This window comes from Pleurodeles waltl, chromosome 5 (assembly GCF_031143425.1).
Source record: "Pleurodeles waltl isolate 20211129_DDA chromosome 5, aPleWal1.hap1.20221129, whole genome shotgun sequence".
Lineage (NCBI taxonomy): Eukaryota > Metazoa > Chordata > Amphibia > Caudata > Salamandridae > Pleurodeles > Pleurodeles waltl.
The window spans coordinates 59568626-59586555 of NC_090444.1; the positions used below are offsets into that span (position 1 = coordinate 59568626).

A 17930-nucleotide genomic window follows, 5' to 3' on the forward strand; every position below is an offset into this window, starting at 1 on the left:
TTGCCCTTGTTAAAGAAGGCTGGGAGAGACCTCTCCATGAGCCTAAACAGGACATAGTGGACTATGTACTTGGCCTTCGCTCTAGAATGGCAGAGTACATGGAAAAGGCAACCAAAAACCTTGAGGCCAGCCAACAGCTCCAGAAGTTTTGGTATGACCAAAAGGCTGCACTGGTTGAGTTCCAACCAGGGCAGAAAGTCTGGGTTCTGGAGCCTGTGGCTCCCAGGGCACTCCAGGACAAATGGAGTGGCCCTTACCCAGTACTAGAAAGGAAGAGTCAGGTCACCTACCTGGTGGACCTGGGCACAAGCAGGAGCCCCAAGAGGGTGATCCATGTAAACCGCCTTAAGCTCTTCCACGACAGGGCTGATGTCAATCTGTTGATGGTAACAGATGAGGATCAGGAGGCAGAGAGTGAACCTCTCCCTGATCTTCTGTCATCAGACCCAAAAGATGGCACAGTAGATGGAGTGATCTACTCAGACACCCTCTCTGGCCAACAGCAAGCTGATTGTAGGAGAGTCCTACAACAGTTTCCTGAACTCTTCTCCTTAACCCCTGGTCAGACACACCTGTGTACCCATGATGTGGACACAGGAGACAGCATGCCTGTCAAGAACAAAATCTTTAGACAATCTGACCATGTTAAAGAAAGCATCAAGGTGGAAGTCCACAAGATGCTGGAATTGGGAGTAATTGAGCGCTCTGACAGCCCCTGGGCTAGCCCAGTGGTCTTAGTCCCCAAACCTCACACCAAAGATGGAAAGAAAGAGATGAGGTTTTGTGTGGACTACAGAGGGCTCAATTCTGTCACCAAGACAGATGCTCATCCAATTCCAAGAGCTGATGAGCTCATAGACAAATTAGGTGCTGCCAAATTCTTAAGTACCTTTGACTTGACAGCAGGGTACTGGCAAATAAAAATGGCACCTGGAGCAAAAGAGAAAACAGCATTCTCCACACCTGATGGGCATTATCAGTTTACTGTTATGCCCTTTGGTTTAAAGAATGCCCCTGCCACCTTCCAAAGGTTGGTGAATCAAGTCCTTGCTGGCTTGGAGTCCTTTAGCACAGCTTATCTTGATGATATTGCTGTCTTTAGCTCCACCTGGCAGGATCACCTGGTCCACCTGAAGAAGGTTTTGAAGGCTCTGCAATCTGCAGGCCTCTCTATCAAGGCATCCAAATGCCAGATAGGGCAGGGAACTGTGGTTTACTTGGGACACCTTGTAGGTGGAGGCCAAGTTCAGCCACTCCAACCCAAGATCCAGACTATTCTGGACTGGGTAGCTCCAAAAACCCAGACTCAAGTCAGGGCATTCCTTGGCTTGACTGGGTATTACAGGAGGTTTGTGAAGGGATATGGATCCATTGTGACAGCCCTCACTGAACTCACCTCCAAGAAAATGCCCAAGAAAGTGAACTGGACTGTAGAATGCCAACAGGCCTTTGACACCCTGAAACAAGCAATGTGCTCAGCACCAGTTCTAAAAGCTCCAGATTATTCTAAGCAGTTCATTGTGCAGACTGATGCCTCTGAACATGGGATAGGGGCAGTTTTGTCCCAAACAAATGATGATGGCCTTGACCAGCCTGTTGCTTTCATTAGCAGGAGGTTACTCCCCAGGGAGCAGCGTTGGAGTGCCATTGAGAGGGAGGCCTTTGCTGTGGTTTGGTCCCTGAAGAAGCTGAGACCATACCTCTTTGGGACTCACTTCCTAGTTCAAACTGACCACAGACCTCTCAAATGGCTGATGCAAATGAAAGGTGAAAATCCTAAACTGTTGAGGTGGTCCATCTCCCTACAGGGAATGGACTTTATAGTGGAACACAGACCTGGGACTGCCCATGCCAATGCAGATGGCCTTTCCAGGTTCTTCCACTTAGAAAATGAAGACTCTCTTGGGAAAGGTTAGTCTCATCCTCTTTCGTTTGGGGGGGGGTTGTGTAAGGAAATGCCTCCTTGGCATGGTTGCCCCCTGACTTTTTGCCTTTGCTGATGCTATGTTTACAATTGAAAGTGTGCTGAGGCCTGCTAACCAGGCCCCAGCACCAGTGTTCTTTCCCTAACCTGTACTTTTGTATCCACAATTGGCAGACCCTGGCATCCAGATAAGTCCCTTGTAACTGGTACTTCTAGTACCAAGGGCCCTGATGCCAAGGAAGGTCTCTAAGGGCTGCAGCATGTCTTATGCCACCCTGGAGACCTCTCACTCAGCACAGACACTCTGCTTGCCAGCTTGTATGTGCTAGTGAGGACAAAACGAGTAAGTCGACATGGCACTCCCCTCAGGGTGCCATGCCAGCCTCTCACTGCCTATGCAGTATAGGTAAGACACCCCTCTAGCAGGCCTTACAGCCCTAAGGCAGGGTGCACTATACCATAGGTGAGGGTACCAGTGCATGAGCATGGTACCCCTACAGTGTCTAAACAAAACCTTAGACATTGTAAGTGCAGGGTAGCCATAAGAGTATATGGTCTGGGAGTCCGTCAAACACGAACTCCACAGCACCATAATGGCTACACTGAAAACTGGGAAGTTTGGTATCAAACTTCTCAGCACAATAAATGCACACTGATGCCAGTGTACATTTTATTGTAAAATACACCCCAGAGGGCACCTTAGAGGTGCCCCCTGAAACTTATCCGACTATCTGTGTAGGCTGACTAGTTTTAGCAGCCTGCCACAAACCGAGACATGTTGCTGGCCCCATGGGGAGAGTGCCTTTGTCACTCTGAGGCCAGTAACAAAGCCTGCACTGGGTGGAGATGCTAACACCTCCCCCAGGCAGGAATTGTCACACCTGGCGGTGAGCCTCAAAGGCTCACCTCCTTTGTGCCAACCCAGCAGGACACTCCAGCTAGTGGAGTTGCCCGCCCCCTCCGGCCAGGCCCCACTTTTGGCGGCAAGGCCGGAGAAAATAATGAGAAAAACAAGGAGGAGTCACTGGCCAGTCAGGACAGCCCCTAAGGTGTCCTGAGCTGAAGTGACTCTAACTTTTAGAAATCCTCCATCTTGCAGATGGAGGATTCCCCCAATAGGGTTAGGATTGTGACCCCCTCCCCTTGGGAGGAGGCACAAAGAGGGTGTACCCACCCTCAGGGCTAGTAGCCATTGGCTACTAACCCCCCAGACCTAAAACACGCCCTTAAATTTAGTATTTAAGGGCTACCCTGAACCCTAGAAAATTAGATTCCTGCAAACTACAAGAAGAAGGACTGCCTAGCTGAAAACCCCTGCAGAGGAAGACCAGAAGACGACAACTGCCTTGGCTCCAGAAACTCACCGGCCTGTCTCCTGCCTTCCAAAGATCCTGCTCCAGCGACGCCTTCCAAAGGGACCAGCGACCTCGACATCCTCTGAGGACTGCCCCTGCTTCGAAAAGACAAGAAACTCCCGAGGACAGCGGACCTGCTCCAAGAAAGGCTGCAACTTTGTTTCCAGCAGCCTTGAAAGAACCCTGCAAGCTCCCCGCAAGAAGCGTGAGACTTGCAACACTGCACCCGGCGACCCCGACTCGGCTGGTGGCGATCCAACACCTCAGGCGGGACCCCAGGACTACTCTGATACTGTGAGTACCAAAACCTGTCCCCCCTGAGCCCCCACAGCGCCGCCTGCAGAGGGAATCCCGAGGCTTCCCCTGACCGCGACTCTTTGAATCCTAAGTCCCGACACCTGGGAGAGACCCTGCACCCGCAGCCCCCAGGACCTGAAGGACCGGACTTTCACTGGAGGAGTGACCCCCAGGAGTCCCTCTCCCTTGACCAAGTGGAGGTTTCCCCGAGGAACCCCCCCCTTGCCTGCCTGCAGCGCTGAAGAGATCCCTAGATCTCCCATTGACTTCCATTACAAACCCGACGCTTGTTTCTACACTGCACCCGGCCGCCCCCGCGCTGCTGAGGGTGAAATTTCTGTGTGGGCTTGTGTCCCCCCCGGTGCCCTACAAAACCCCCCTGGTCTGCCCTCCGAAGACGCGGGTACTTACCTGCAAGCAGACCGGAACCGGGGCACCCCCCTTCTCTCCATTCTAGCCTATGTGTTTTGGGCACCACTTTGAACTCTGCACCTGACCGGCCCTGAGCTGCTGGTGTGGTGACTTTGGGGTTGCTCTGAACCCCCAACGGTGGGCTACCTTGGACCAAGAACTGAACCCTGTAAGTGTCTTACTTACCTGGTAAAACTAACAAAAACTTACCTCCCCCAGGAACTGTGAAAATTGCACTAAGTGTCCACTTTTAAAACAGCTATTTGTCAATAACTTGAAAAGTATACATGCAATTTTTATGATTTAAAGTTCCTAAAGTACTTACCTGCAATACCTTTCAAATGAGATATTACATGTAGAATTTGAACCTGTGGTTCTTAAAATAAACTAAGAAAATATATTTTTCTATACAAAAACCTATTGGCTGGATTTGTCCCTGAGTGTGTGTACCTCATTTATTGTCTATGTGTATGTACAACAAATGCTTAACACTACTCCTTGGATAAGCCTACTGCTCGACCCCACTACCACAAAATAGAGCATTAGTATTATCTATTTTTACCACTATTTTACCTCTAAGGGGAACCCTTGGACTCTGTGCATGCTATTCCTTACTTTGAAATAGCACATACAGAGCCAACTTCCTACATTGGTGGATCAGCGGTGGGGTACAAGACTTTGCATTTGCTGGACTACTCAGCCAATACCTGATCACACGACAAATTCCAAAATTGTCATTAGAAATTCATTTTTGCAATTTGAAATTTTTCTAAATTCTTAAAAGTCCTGCTAGGGCTTTGTGTGTTAAGTCCCTGTTTAGCATTGTCTTTTAGAGTTTAAAAGTTTGTTAAAAGTTTGAATTAGATTCTAGAAACAGTTTTAGATTCTTAAAAAAGTATTCCAACTCTTAGCAGAATAATGTCTGATACAGAGATGCAGGTGGTGGAACTCGACACCACACCTTACCTCCATCTTAAGATGAGGGAGCTAAGGTCTCTCTGTAATATCAAAAAAATAACCATTGGCTCCAGGCCTACCAAAATTCAGCTCCAGGAGCTGTTGGCAGAGTTTGAAAAAGCCAACCCCTCTGATGATGACCTCACAGAGGAAGAAATTAGTGACTTGGAGGCCAATGTCCCTCCTCCAGTCCTAAATAGGGAGAACAGGACCCCTCAAGTCCTGTCTCCAACTGTGTTAGTCAGAAATAGTGAGTCCCTCACAGGAGGGTCCCACATTTCTGAAATCACTGAGGATGCTCTCAGTGAAGATGACCTCCTGTTAGCCAGGATGGCCAAAAGATTGGCTTTAGAGAGACAGCTCCTAGCCATAGAAAGGGAAAGACAAGAGATGGGCCTAGGACCCATCAATGGTGGCAGCAATATAAATAGGGTCAGAGATTCTCCTGACATGTTAAAAATCCCCAAAGGGATTGTGACAAAATTTGAAGATGGTGATGACATCACCAAGTGGTTCACAGCTTTTGAGAGGGCTTGTGTAACCAGAAAAGTGAACAGATCTCACTGGGGTGCTCTCCTTTGGGAAATGTTCACTGGAAAGTGTAGGGATAGACTCCTCACACTCTCTGGAAAAGATGCAGAATCTTATGACCTCATGAATGGTACCCTGATTGAGGGCTTTGGATTCTCCACTGAGGAGTACAGGATTAGGTTCAGGGGGGCTCAAAAATCCTCGAGCCAGACCTGGGTTGACTTTGTTGACTACTCAGTGAAAACACTAGATGGTTGGATTCAAGGCAGTGGTGTAAGTAATTATGATGGGCTGTACAATTTATTTGTGAAAGAACACCTGTTAAGTAATTGTTTCAATGATAAACTGCATCAGCATCTGGTAGACCTAGGACCAATTTCTCCCCAAGAATTGGGAAAGAAGGCGGACCATTGGGTCAAGACAAGGGTGTCCAAGACTTCAACAGGGGGTGACCAAAAGAAAGGGGTCACAAAGACTCCCCAGGGGAAGAGTGATGAGACAACCAAAACTAAAAATAGTAAAGAGTCTTCTACAGGCCCCCAAAAACCTGCACAGGAGGGTGGGCCCAGAGCCTCTTCACAAAACAATGGGTACAAGGGTAAAAACTTTGATCCCAAAAAGGCCTGGTGTCATAGCTGTAAACAGCATGGACACCAAACTGGAGACAAGGCCTGTCCCAAGAAAGGTTCCACTCCAAACTCCCATCCAGGTAACACTGGTATGGCTAGTCTCCAAGTGGGATCAACAGTGTGCCCAGAGCAAATCAGGGTCCACACTGAAGCTACTCTAGTTTCTGAGGGTGGGGTGGATTTAGCCACACTAGCTGTCTGGCCGCCTAACATGCAAAAATACAGACAGCAACTCTTAATTAATGGGACTAGAATAGAGGGCCTGAGGGATACAGGTGCCAGTGTCACCATGGTGACAGAGAAACTGGTTTCCCCTGGCCAATACCTGACTGGAAAAACTTACACAGTCACCAACACTGACAATCAGAGAAAAGTACATCCCATGGCAATGGTTACTTTAGAATGGGGAGGGGTCAATGGCCTGAAACAGGTGGTGGTCTCCTCAAATATCCCAGTGGACTGTCTGCTTGGAAATGACCTGGAGTCCTCAGCATGGGCTGAGGTAGAACTAAAAACCCATGCAGCAATGCTGGGTATCCCTGAACTGGTGTGTGTGAAAACAAGAGCACAATGCAAGGCACAGGGTGAACAAGTAGAGCTGGAGTCTGGAAGAATGGCCCAGCCTACCAAGAGGAAAGGAAAGTCAGTTGGGAAACCAACTGCAACACAGCAAAAGAAAGGGAACCTCTCTTCTCAGGAAGAAGTTCTGCCCTCTGAGGGAACTGAGCCTTTGGAGCTTGAACCTTATCAGGTTGAGCTCTTAGGCCCAGGGGGACCCTCAAGGGAGGAGCTGTGTAAGGGACAAGAAACCTGTCCCTCTCTTGAAGGCCTTAGGCAGCAAGCTGCTGAAGAGTCCAAAGGCAAGAAAAATGGAACGCATAGGGTCTATTGGGAAGATGGACTCCTGTACACTGAGGCCAGAGACCCCAAACCTGGTGCCACTAGGAGAGTGGTAGTGCCTCAGCTGTTCAGGAAGTTCATCCTAACATTGGCCCATGACATTCCCCTTGCTGGACATTTGGGACAAACCAAGACGTGGGAGAGGTTAGTCAACCACTTCTACTGGCCCAATATGTCCAACATGGTTAAGGAGTTTTGCCTCTCCTGCCCCACCTGTCAAGCCAGTGGTAAAACAGGTGGGCATCCAAAGGCCCCCCTCATTCCACTTCCAGTGGTGGGGGTGCCCTTTGAAAGAGTGGGTGTGGACATAGTTGGTCCACTAGAACCTCCCACAGCCTCAGGAAATATGTATATCCTGGTAGTAGTGGATCATGCTACCAGGTATCCTGAAGCTATTCCCCTTAGGTCGACTACTGCCCCTGCAGTAGCCAAGGCCCTCATTGGTATCTTTACCAGAGTGGGTTTCCCTAAGGAGGTGGTGTCTGACAGAGGTACCAACTTCATGTCAGCATACCTAAAGCACATGTGGAATGAGTGTGGAGTGACTTATAAATTCACTACACCATACCATCCACAAACTAATGGCTTGGTTGAGAGATTCAACAAGACATTAAAAGGCATGATCATGGGGCTCCCAGAAAAGCTCAAAAGGAGATGGGATGTCCTCTTGCCATGTCTGCTTTTCGCTTACAGAGAGGTGCCACAGAAGGGAGTAGGATTCTCACCCTTTGAACTTCTGTTTGGTCACCCTGTAAGGGGACCACTTGCCCTTGTTAAAGAAGGCTGGGAGAGACCTCTCCATGAGCCTAAACAGGACATAGTGGACTATGTACTTGGCCTTCGCTCTAGAATGGCAGAGTACATGGAAAAGGCAACCAAAAACCTTGAGGCCAGCCAACAGCTCCAGAAGTTTTGGTATGACCAAAAGGCTGCACTGGTTGAGTTCCAACCAGGGCAGAAAGTCTGGGTTCTGGAGCCTGTGGCTCCCAGGGCACTCCAGGACAAATGGAGTGGCCCTTACCCAGTACTAGAAAGGAAGAGTCAGGTCACCTACCTGGTGGACCTGGGCACAAGCAGGAGCCCCAAGAGGGTGATCCATGTAAACCGCCTTAAGCTCTTCCACGACAGGGCTGATGTCAATCTGTTGATGGTAACAGATGAGGATCAGGAGGCAGAGAGTGAACCTCTCCCTGATCTTCTGTCATCAGACCCAAAAGATGGCACAGTAGATGGAGTGATCTACTCAGACACCCTCTCTGGCCAACAGCAAGCTGATTGTAGGAGAGTCCTACAACAGTTTCCTGAACTCTTCTCCTTAACCCCTGGTCAGACACACCTGTGTACCCATGATGTGGACACAGGAGACAGCATGCCTGTCAAGAACAAAATCTTTAGACAATCTGACCATGTTAAAGAAAGCATCAAGGTGGAAGTCCACAAGATGCTGGAATTGGGAGTAATTGAGCGCTCTGACAGCCCCTGGGCTAGCCCAGTGGTCTTAGTCCCCAAACCTCACACCAAAGATGGAAAGAAAGAGATGAGGTTTTGTGTGGACTACAGAGGGCTCAATTCTGTCACCAAGACAGATGCTCATCCAATTCCAAGAGCTGATGAGCTCATAGACAAATTAGGTGCTGCCAAATTCTTAAGTACCTTTGACTTGACAGCAGGGTACTGGCAAATAAAAATGGCACCTGGAGCAAAAGAGAAAACAGCATTCTCCACACCTGATGGGCATTATCAGTTTACTGTTATGCCCTTTGGTTTAAAGAATGCCCCTGCCACCTTCCAAAGGTTGGTGAATCAAGTCCTTGCTGGCTTGGAGTCCTTTAGCACAGCTTATCTTGATGATATTGCTGTCTTTAGCTCCACCTGGCAGGATCACCTGGTCCACCTGAAGAAGGTTTTGAAGGCTCTGCAATCTGCAGGCCTCTCTATCAAGGCATCCAAATGCCAGATAGGGCAGGGAACTGTGGTTTACTTGGGACACCTTGTAGGTGGAGGCCAAGTTCAGCCACTCCAACCCAAGATCCAGACTATTCTGGACTGGGTAGCTCCAAAAACCCAGACTCAAGTCAGGGCATTCCTTGGCTTGACTGGGTATTACAGGAGGTTTGTGAAGGGATATGGATCCATTGTGACAGCCCTCACTGAACTCACCTCCAAGAAAATGCCCAAGAAAGTGAACTGGACTGTAGAATGCCAACAGGCCTTTGACACCCTGAAACAAGCAATGTGCTCAGCACCAGTTCTAAAAGCTCCAGATTATTCTAAGCAGTTCATTGTGCAGACTGATGCCTCTGAACATGGGATAGGGGCAGTTTTGTCCCAAACAAATGATGATGGCCTTGACCAGCCTGTTGCTTTCATTAGCAGGAGGTTACTCCCCAGGGAGCAGCGTTGGAGTGCCATTGAGAGGGAGGCCTTTGCTGTGGTTTGGTCCCTGAAGAAGCTGAGACCATACCTCTTTGGGACTCACTTCCTAGTTCAAACTGACCACAGACCTCTCAAATGGCTGATGCAAATGAAAGGTGAAAATCCTAAACTGTTGAGGTGGTCCATCTCCCTACAGGGAATGGACTTTATAGTGGAACACAGACCTGGGACTGCCCATGCCAATGCAGATGGCCTTTCCAGGTTCTTCCACTTAGAAAATGAAGACTCTCTTGGGAAAGGTTAGTCTCATCCTCTTTCGTTTGGGGGGGGGTTGTGTAAGGAAATGCCTCCTTGGCATGGTTGCCCCCTGACTTTTTGCCTTTGCTGATGCTATGTTTACAATTGAAAGTGTGCTGAGGCCTGCTAACCAGGCCCCAGCACCAGTGTTCTTTCCCTAACCTGTACTTTTGTATCCACAATTGGCAGACCCTGGCATCCAGATAAGTCCCTTGTAACTGGTACTTCTAGTACCAAGGGCCCTGATGCCAAGGAAGGTCTCTAAGGGCTGCAGCATGTCTTATGCCACCCTGGAGACCTCTCACTCAGCACAGACACTCTGCTTGCCAGCTTGTATGTGCTAGTGAGGACAAAACGAGTAAGTCGACATGGCACTCCCCTCAGGGTGCCATGCCAGCCTCTCACTGCCTATGCAGTATAGGTAAGACACCCCTCTAGCAGGCCTTACAGCCCTAAGGCAGGGTGCACTATACCATAGGTGAGGGTACCAGTGCATGAGCATGGTACCCCTACAGTGTCTAAACAAAACCTTAGACATTGTAAGTGCAGGGTAGCCATAAGAGTATATGGTCTGGGAGTCCGTCAAACACGAACTCCACAGCACCATAATGGCTACACTGAAAACTGGGAAGTTTGGTATCAAACTTCTCAGCACAATAAATGCACACTGATGCCAGTGTACATTTTATTGTAAAATACACCCCAGAGGGCACCTTAGAGGTGCCCCCTGAAACTTATCCGACTATCTGTGTAGGCTGACTAGTTTTAGCAGCCTGCCACAAACCGAGACATGTTGCTGGCCCCATGGGGAGAGTGCCTTTGTCACTCTGAGGCCAGTAACAAAGCCTGCACTGGGTGGAGATGCTAACACCTCCCCCAGGCAGGAATTGTCACACCTGGCGGTGAGCCTCAAAGGGTCACCTCCTTTGTGCCAACCCAGCAGGACACTCCAGCTAGTGGAGTTGCCCGCCCCCTCCGGCCAGGCCCCACTTTTGGCGGCAAGGCCGGAGAAAATAATGAGAAAAACAAGGAGGAGTCACTGGCCAGTCAGGACAGCCCCTAAGGTGTCCTGAGCTGAAGTGACTCTAACTTTTAGAAATCCTCCATCTTGCAGATGGAGGATTCCCCCAATAGGGTTAGGATTGTGACCCCCTCCCCTTGGGAGGAGGCACAAAGAGGGTGTACCCACCCTCAGGGCTAGTAGCCATTGGCTACTAACCCCCCAGACCTAAAACACGCCCTTAAATTTAGTATTTAAGGGCTACCCTGAACCCTAGAAAATTAGATTCCTGCAAACTACAAGAAGAAGGACTGCCTAGCTGAAAACCCCTGCAGAGGAAGACCAGAAGACGACAACTGCCTTGGCTCCAGAAACTCACCGGCCTGTCTCCTGCCTTCCAAAGATCCTGCTCCAGCGACGCCTTCCAAAGGGACCAGCGACCTCGACATCCTCTGAGGACTGCCCCTGCTTCGAAAAGACAAGAAACTCCCGAGGACAGCGGACCTGCTCCAAGAAAGGCTGCAACTTTGTTTCCAGCAGCCTTGAAAGAACCCTGCAAGCTCCCCGCAAGAAGCGTGAGACTTGCAACACTGCACCCGGCGACCCCGACTTGGCTGGTGGCGATCCAACACCTCAGGAGGGACCCCAGGACTACTCTAAGACTGTGAGTACAAAAACCTGTCCCCCCTGAGCCCCCACAGCGCCGCCTGCAGAGGGAATCCCGAGGCTTCCCCTGACCGCGACTCTTTGAATCCTAAGTCCCGACACCTGGGAGAGACCCTGCACCCGCAGCCCCCAGGACCTGAAGGACCGGACTTTCACTGGAGGAGTGACCCCCAGGAGTCCCTCTCCCTTGACCAAGTGGAGGTTTCCCCGAGGAACCCCCCCCTTGCCTGCCTGCAGCGCTGAAGAGATCCCTAGATCTCCCATTGACTTCCATTACAAACCCGACGCTTGTTTCTACACTGCACCCGGCCGCCCCCGCGCTGCTGAGGGTGAAATTTCTGTGTGGGCTTGTGTCCCCCCCGGTGCCCTACAAAACCCCCCTGGTCTGCCCTCCGAAGACGCGGGTACTTACCTGCAAGCAGACCGGAACCGGGGCACCCCCCTTCTCTCCATTCTAGCCTATGTGTTTTGGGCACCACTTTGAACTCTGCACCTGACCGGCCCTGAGCTGCTGGTGTGGTGACTTTGGGGTTGCTCTGAACCCCCAACGGTGGGCTACCTTGGACCAAGAACTGAACCCTGTAAGTGTCTTACTTACCTGGTAAAACTAACAAAAACTTACCTCCCCCAGGAACTGTGAAAATTGCACTAAGTGTCCACTTTTAAAACAGCTATTTGTCAATAACTTGAAAAGTATACATGCAATTTTTATGATTTAAAGTTCCTAAAGTACTTACCTGCAATACCTTTCAAATGAGATATTACATGTAGAATTTGAACCTGTGGTTCTTAAAATAAACTAAGAAAAGATATTTTTCTATACAAAAACCTATTGGCTGGATTTGTCCCTGAGTGTGTGTACCTCATTTATTGTCTATGTGTATGTACAACAAATGCTTAACACTACTCCTTGGATAAGCCTACTGCTCGACCCCACTACCACAAAATAGAGCATTAGTATTATCTATTTTTACCACTATTTTACCTCTAAGGGGAACCCTTGGACTCTGTGCATGCTATTCCTTACTTTGAAATAGCACATACAGAGCCAACTTCCTACAAGCCGAAAGGGAGGAGTCCCTCGGTCTCATGTCTTGAAAACACTTCTTCGAAGAAAAACAACTTGTAACACTCCAAGCCCAACACTAGATGGCAGGATAATGCACAGCATGTGAATCTGCAGCGCCTCATGCCACGAACAGATGTACACTGGGTAAGTGACATTATATATATATATATATATATATATATATATATATATATATATATATATATATATACACATATATATATACCGCATTTTGTGTGCACACCTAAGTCTGACTTTGGATCGTTCTTTTAACTTATATTGTGCATAATTATGTCCCACTGGCCGCTAGCTTGAATCTTAATATATTACCACATGCTGTCCTTTTCTTTACTTTAGGAATGGTTTGTAGTAAAGAGCAGATCAGCTCGAAATTTTGACAGAATGTTGAAAATGCAAGAGGAGGATGACAAAAAGAAAGTGAAGAAGAAAAAGCAGGCTACTAAAGGGGGGAAGAAGAAAGGCGCTGTGAAAAAGCTCACTGATGCTGAGGAGGAACTCCCAAGACCCACCATAATTAAGAACGAGAGTGAGCGAATGCGCAGCGTGCCATCTGAGAGTGACAGTGAGAGCAGGGCAAGCAGCCCCAACAGCATGGAGGAGGAGATCCGGTCCGTCATCTGGAGAGCACGACAGCCCATTGTGAAACCTGCCGCATTGACGCCCTTTAAGACCCCAGAGGTGAAACCCGGATTCATAAAGGAGGCTGTACTGAAACCAGAACTGGGCGAGAAAGCAGAGCTCAAGCCTGGGCTCATCAAGGCCGCAGTGCCCAAGACGGGGTTGGGCAAGACAACGGAGCTGAAGCCAGGGTTGGCTAAAACTACCACATTGAAGCCAGGCCTCATAAAGGCAGCAGTGCTAAAACTTGACCGTAAACGCAAGTGACAATGTAGAATGGTGCACTGACAAGTGCTACTTTGGACCAGAAACTTGTCAATGAACTGTTAGTCTTCTCTTAGAGCAGCTCTCCAAGCAATGGTGTCTTAGTCCCTGATACTGGCTCCCGAGGGGAAAGAGGTACTCCTCACTCACAGTCCCTCTTCTCTGTGGTGTGTACGTGATACCACGCTTTAAGTAGGCCTCTGGCAGGGCACCTGTCTCCAGTGAAATGTAGTTTGTTGTTTAATATCACTCTTTTATAGTGTGCACAGTAAGAGCCTGGTACACCACAGTCGCTAGTAGGTTCAGTGCATTTCTCTCGCCTTATTGTTAAAAACACCTCCTTCTTCTCCAAAGGAGCTTCCTACCTGATTTTTATGATGTTCTTTATAACTCCCTGGAAAGTTTCCCCATACTTATTCGTATATCCAGACCCTCGAAACCTCCTCTACGATGCACACTGTCATTGGATGTTCATGTGACTTGACATGCTGCATCCTAATATCTCCACCCAGTAGAGTCCTACTGGCTCTTTTCACTTTGGTTTTCCCCAACTGTGGTTATAAAACATTTTCACAGTCCTTTTTTGATTCCTTTCTTTTTCTCTACCTCTTACATGTATCTGGTTCTGTTATGCCTCGGGGGGGGGGGGCATTTTTTAGGCTCCCAAAGTGTGTTGTCAGGCAGGGGTTACTACTGAAGATTCCTGGCAGTGGAGCACCAGTGTGGATGACATAATGTAATTTGTACATTTCATGCCCATTCCAGTATCACCAGAACCTCCAGGACTGCTTCCAATGAAACTAGACTTTTTGGTTGATCTCTGCATTTTTTCCCAACAGAAAGTCAAACACATTGACACATTGGCTAAGAAGTGCTTTGAGCCCATGATTCCATGTGGTGTTTAACTGATGTCCGAGAATACTGCTTTATCAGTAGCAAGTGGTTTTGCTGATATTCAAGTTTAGCTGGCTAAAAATGTTCTGCAGGAAGTTGCTGAAGGACAAGATGATGCTCCAAATACACTTTCCTTTATTTTTGTGCCTAAAAAAAGCATTTCCTTCTGACCCTTTTCCCACCTTCTACCCACAAAGGAGTCAACACAGAGCTGTGACTTCTCATTCACAATTCCTGCGAGTGTATCCTACAGCCAGAAAGCTCCTAGCATTTGGCCAATATGTAGTTGACCCACCTTGATACTTGGAGCATTCTAGAGACACTCAGTTGTCCAAAAAGATGTTTGTTCATTTTGTCAGTCAAATCTTTCATTTCTGGTTAAACTATGTTCTGTTCGTCTAAGACACACCACAGGGGATCTCTCCCACCAGCATGATGCGAATGCACCATAAGCAGCTTTCCATAGACCTGTGCAAAGCTCCCGGTGTACCACCTCAACATGAGTTGGGTGTTTGTCCCAGGCTTTTCTTAGTTTGATCAGGCCTGGCAAACGTTTATACTGCATGTGATGGCTGCTTCCTCCTCCACAGTCATGTCTTGATGCATTAATTGCGCTATGGTTAGGACATAAATTCTTCTTAGTACCAACAGTATTGCAGCTCAGTTTCTCCTACAGCCATTCCTCCACTCCTGTGCACCATTTTGGCCATAAAATAACGTCCTTATGGCTGAAAAGGGGGCTGCAGGAATGGGCCCTGTCTTGGTTTGCAGGACTGCATATTTCCATGTCTTCTTATTTTTACCCAGTAAGGTAAACCTGTTGCTTCAGTGGGACTGGCCTTTTATGCTTCTACTGTTATATTTTGCCTGAAACCTTAAGGAGTGTCTCTGTGCGCTTGGTGCTTGCTAATATCAGCTTGGCGCGCTGATCAATTTCGGGGAAGTGGTGTCTGACTATGTTATTGGCTTAGAACTTTGTGGTGATAACTTAGAGACAGGACTTAAATGTATATTTTTGGCAGGAAGTGTGTGGTTAATTCAGTTGTGATGCATCTAGGGCTTTGGCAGCAAGAACAAGCAACGTCTGGTGTGGGGGTGCGCGGAGGATTGATCGCGTTGTCTTGCACTACATTGAGACTGTGATTACCATGGGGCAAACTCTAGGCCTTTCATATCTCCCCCACTCATGTTCTCGCGTCTCCAGGGACTGTCCATCCCCCTTCACGCCCCACCCACCACAGCACCTCAGCCCCTCTTCTACCACAACCATGTTCTCAGGTCGACAGGTGTTGCTTCCGATCATTTCTGCCTATTCCACAACCCTGCTGTGTAAACGTCTCACTGCCTTCCTCCCCACCTCATGCCACAATCTCCGTTTTGGGATTCAGTGCCCTATTATTTTCTATAGATTTAGTGAGCTCTGAAGTGTGAATTCTTGGGTCCTCTAATTGTGGGTGTTCTAGGTTCTGAGGCTGGTGAGTATTTTTACGGGCTCCTGGAGAGTTATATTGGGGTCCACCTGCAATGAGCTGGTGATGGTCTTTTATAATCTGTCTGCCTTTTCCCATCACGCTGTATCTAGCACTTGGCAGCCACTCCCTGTGTCCTGTGTCGCCACCTCTGTTACACACGCCCTCTTTCTTTCACAAACTTCCTCTCCCTGTCCCCTCAGGCTGTGCTGCAAGTGTCCCTGAAGCCTGCTCTCCTCCTGCCCTCAGGTAAAGCTTCATCTCACGACCGTGGGTGTGTGGGTGCTTGGGAAGCTTACACGCGAGCTGCACACACTTGTGAGAAGGGTGGAAGCTTACACGCGAGCTGCACACACTTGTGAGAAGGGTGGAAGCTTACACTGGTGCTGCACACACTTGTGAGAAGGGTGGAAGCTTACACTGGTGCTGCACACACTTGTGAGAAGGGTGGAAGCTTACACTGGTGCTGCACACACTTGTGAGAAGGGTGGAAGCTTACACTGGTGCTGCACACACTTGTGAGAAGAGTGGAAGCTTACAGTGGTGCTGCACCAGTCCAGTATGTAAGCAGGCGGACACTGATGAGGCCTTTGGCCTGCCTGTTAGGCGTGTGCAGTGGAGTTTGCACCACTGCCTCCTTTGTTTGTTTTTGCTTCTCAGCTGAGTATACTTTAGCTGGTGTGTGTGTGTTTGTGTGAGGGAGGACCTTATTTCTGTGGGTGCCTGTGCTGTAAACATGTGCAGCACACCTGTTTTGTGTGTTTAATGTAAGAATGTGAAGGAAGTCTGCAGTTCTCCTCCTTATGATTTTGTTCCTGTTGTGTGTGTGAGGGAACTTTGCACCACTGCTTCCCATACTCTTCCTGATCTGTGGCTTGACATGTGCGAAACCCTTTTCAGTATAGAAAAACACTGAACTCTTGCCTTTGTCATTAGCCGTAGTCCATGAAATGATGGTCCATGTGTTACTGTACCGTTTTATCAAATGTCTGACTGAAGGGGCATGAGAGACTCCCTAGTTTGTACACTTATTAACTGCTGCTAACTCCGCTATCAGTTTTCCAGCAAAAAGTGACATTTTTTATAAAATAATCCCACTGTTAATTCACTTTATTGATCCACTGACTTTGGTTTGGATCAAGACTGCTTTCCCAGTTAACACTTTATTGAAAATGCCACTTGGCGATCACTGCGTTACTGCTGTCCTCTGTTCCAATAAAGTCACTGGAGTCTGGTTGTCATGGCTTTGTTTTTGCTGAGATTGTATTTTTCTGAAATGTGTGCTTAACTACACTGCATTTTAACAGTAAGTCTGAACTGTGCTCTAATTGTAACTTGCCTGGGGACAAGAGAAATGCACAACAGTTACCTACGATCATGGTGAACCAGTCCGCTACTGTGCATTCCTTTAAAGGAAGGACAAACATTCATTTATATTTTAACAGCGTGCCTCAATTTGCCTGTTGGTCGATTCAAAGAGTTGGAACATGTATACATCATAAAGCAAAATCAATTCCTGAATTCCCACAGATGAACTTATTTCCAAACCTTTTCCCTTTTTTAAATCCTGTTACTAATAACAACTCTGTAGAATAAAAACAAATTGTTGCATTTGCTATTTACTGGTGAGCTCATTTCCTCAGTATGTCACCATTATTTATCTGATGGTCCCCATGGGTGAATTCAGTGCAGTCCCTTGTAATGTGTGTGTGTTTCACTGTGTGACTATGAACTCGCAAGTGCTGGAGTTCCTGGGACCCCGTGTGTACATACTGTAAACTGAGCTTGCATTGCCTGGTTGGTCATTGGAGCTTGCAGGAAGATTTGGCTCCCTTCCTATACAAGCTGAAGCCTGGTTGGTTTGGGCAGCTGGGCCAAGCTTGGGACCTCTGCACTGTTTTGTTTTTTTAAACAATTCTGTTTATTGGCATTTCAAAGAGTACAATTTTGTTAGTTCATTTTGCCAAAACTGAACGCTCAAGGCGCTATATCACATTGGTATACCGCTTGTGGGTAACCACTACCTGCTTCGTAGAACCATAGTTACAAAGTATCTAGTACCTTATTTGATGTATGACATAAAGAATCATAGTGGCAAAATCTCAATCTCCCTCAAGGTCTCAGTTGTGTGTTTGCGAGACTGGGAGCTGGTAATCGCTCCGATGAACATCTCAGAAATGCCTACCTGTCCTCCCTTTGTACGTAAGCCAAAAACAAAGTGGAAAGAAACAAAACATCACACTTAATTCCCG

The 17930-nt window shown here is 48.1% G+C and overlaps 1 protein-coding gene across 6 annotated transcripts in view; it reads left to right on the forward strand.

Annotated features, from left to right (window-relative positions):
* ZNF512 (zinc finger protein 512) overlaps positions 1 to 17296 on the forward strand; it is a 398138-nt gene extending 380842 nt beyond the window's left edge. For all 6 annotated transcript variants that reach the window (XM_069233556.1, XM_069233557.1, XM_069233558.1 and 3 more), the window contains one exon: positions 12770 to 17296. In XM_069233556.1, coding sequence (XP_069089657.1) covers positions 12770 to 13318 — 549 coding nt within the window. In that variant the 3' untranslated portion in view covers positions 13319 to 17296. The remainder of the gene's footprint in view (positions 1 to 12769) is intronic.
* Positions 17297 to 17930: the final 634 nt, after the last annotated feature.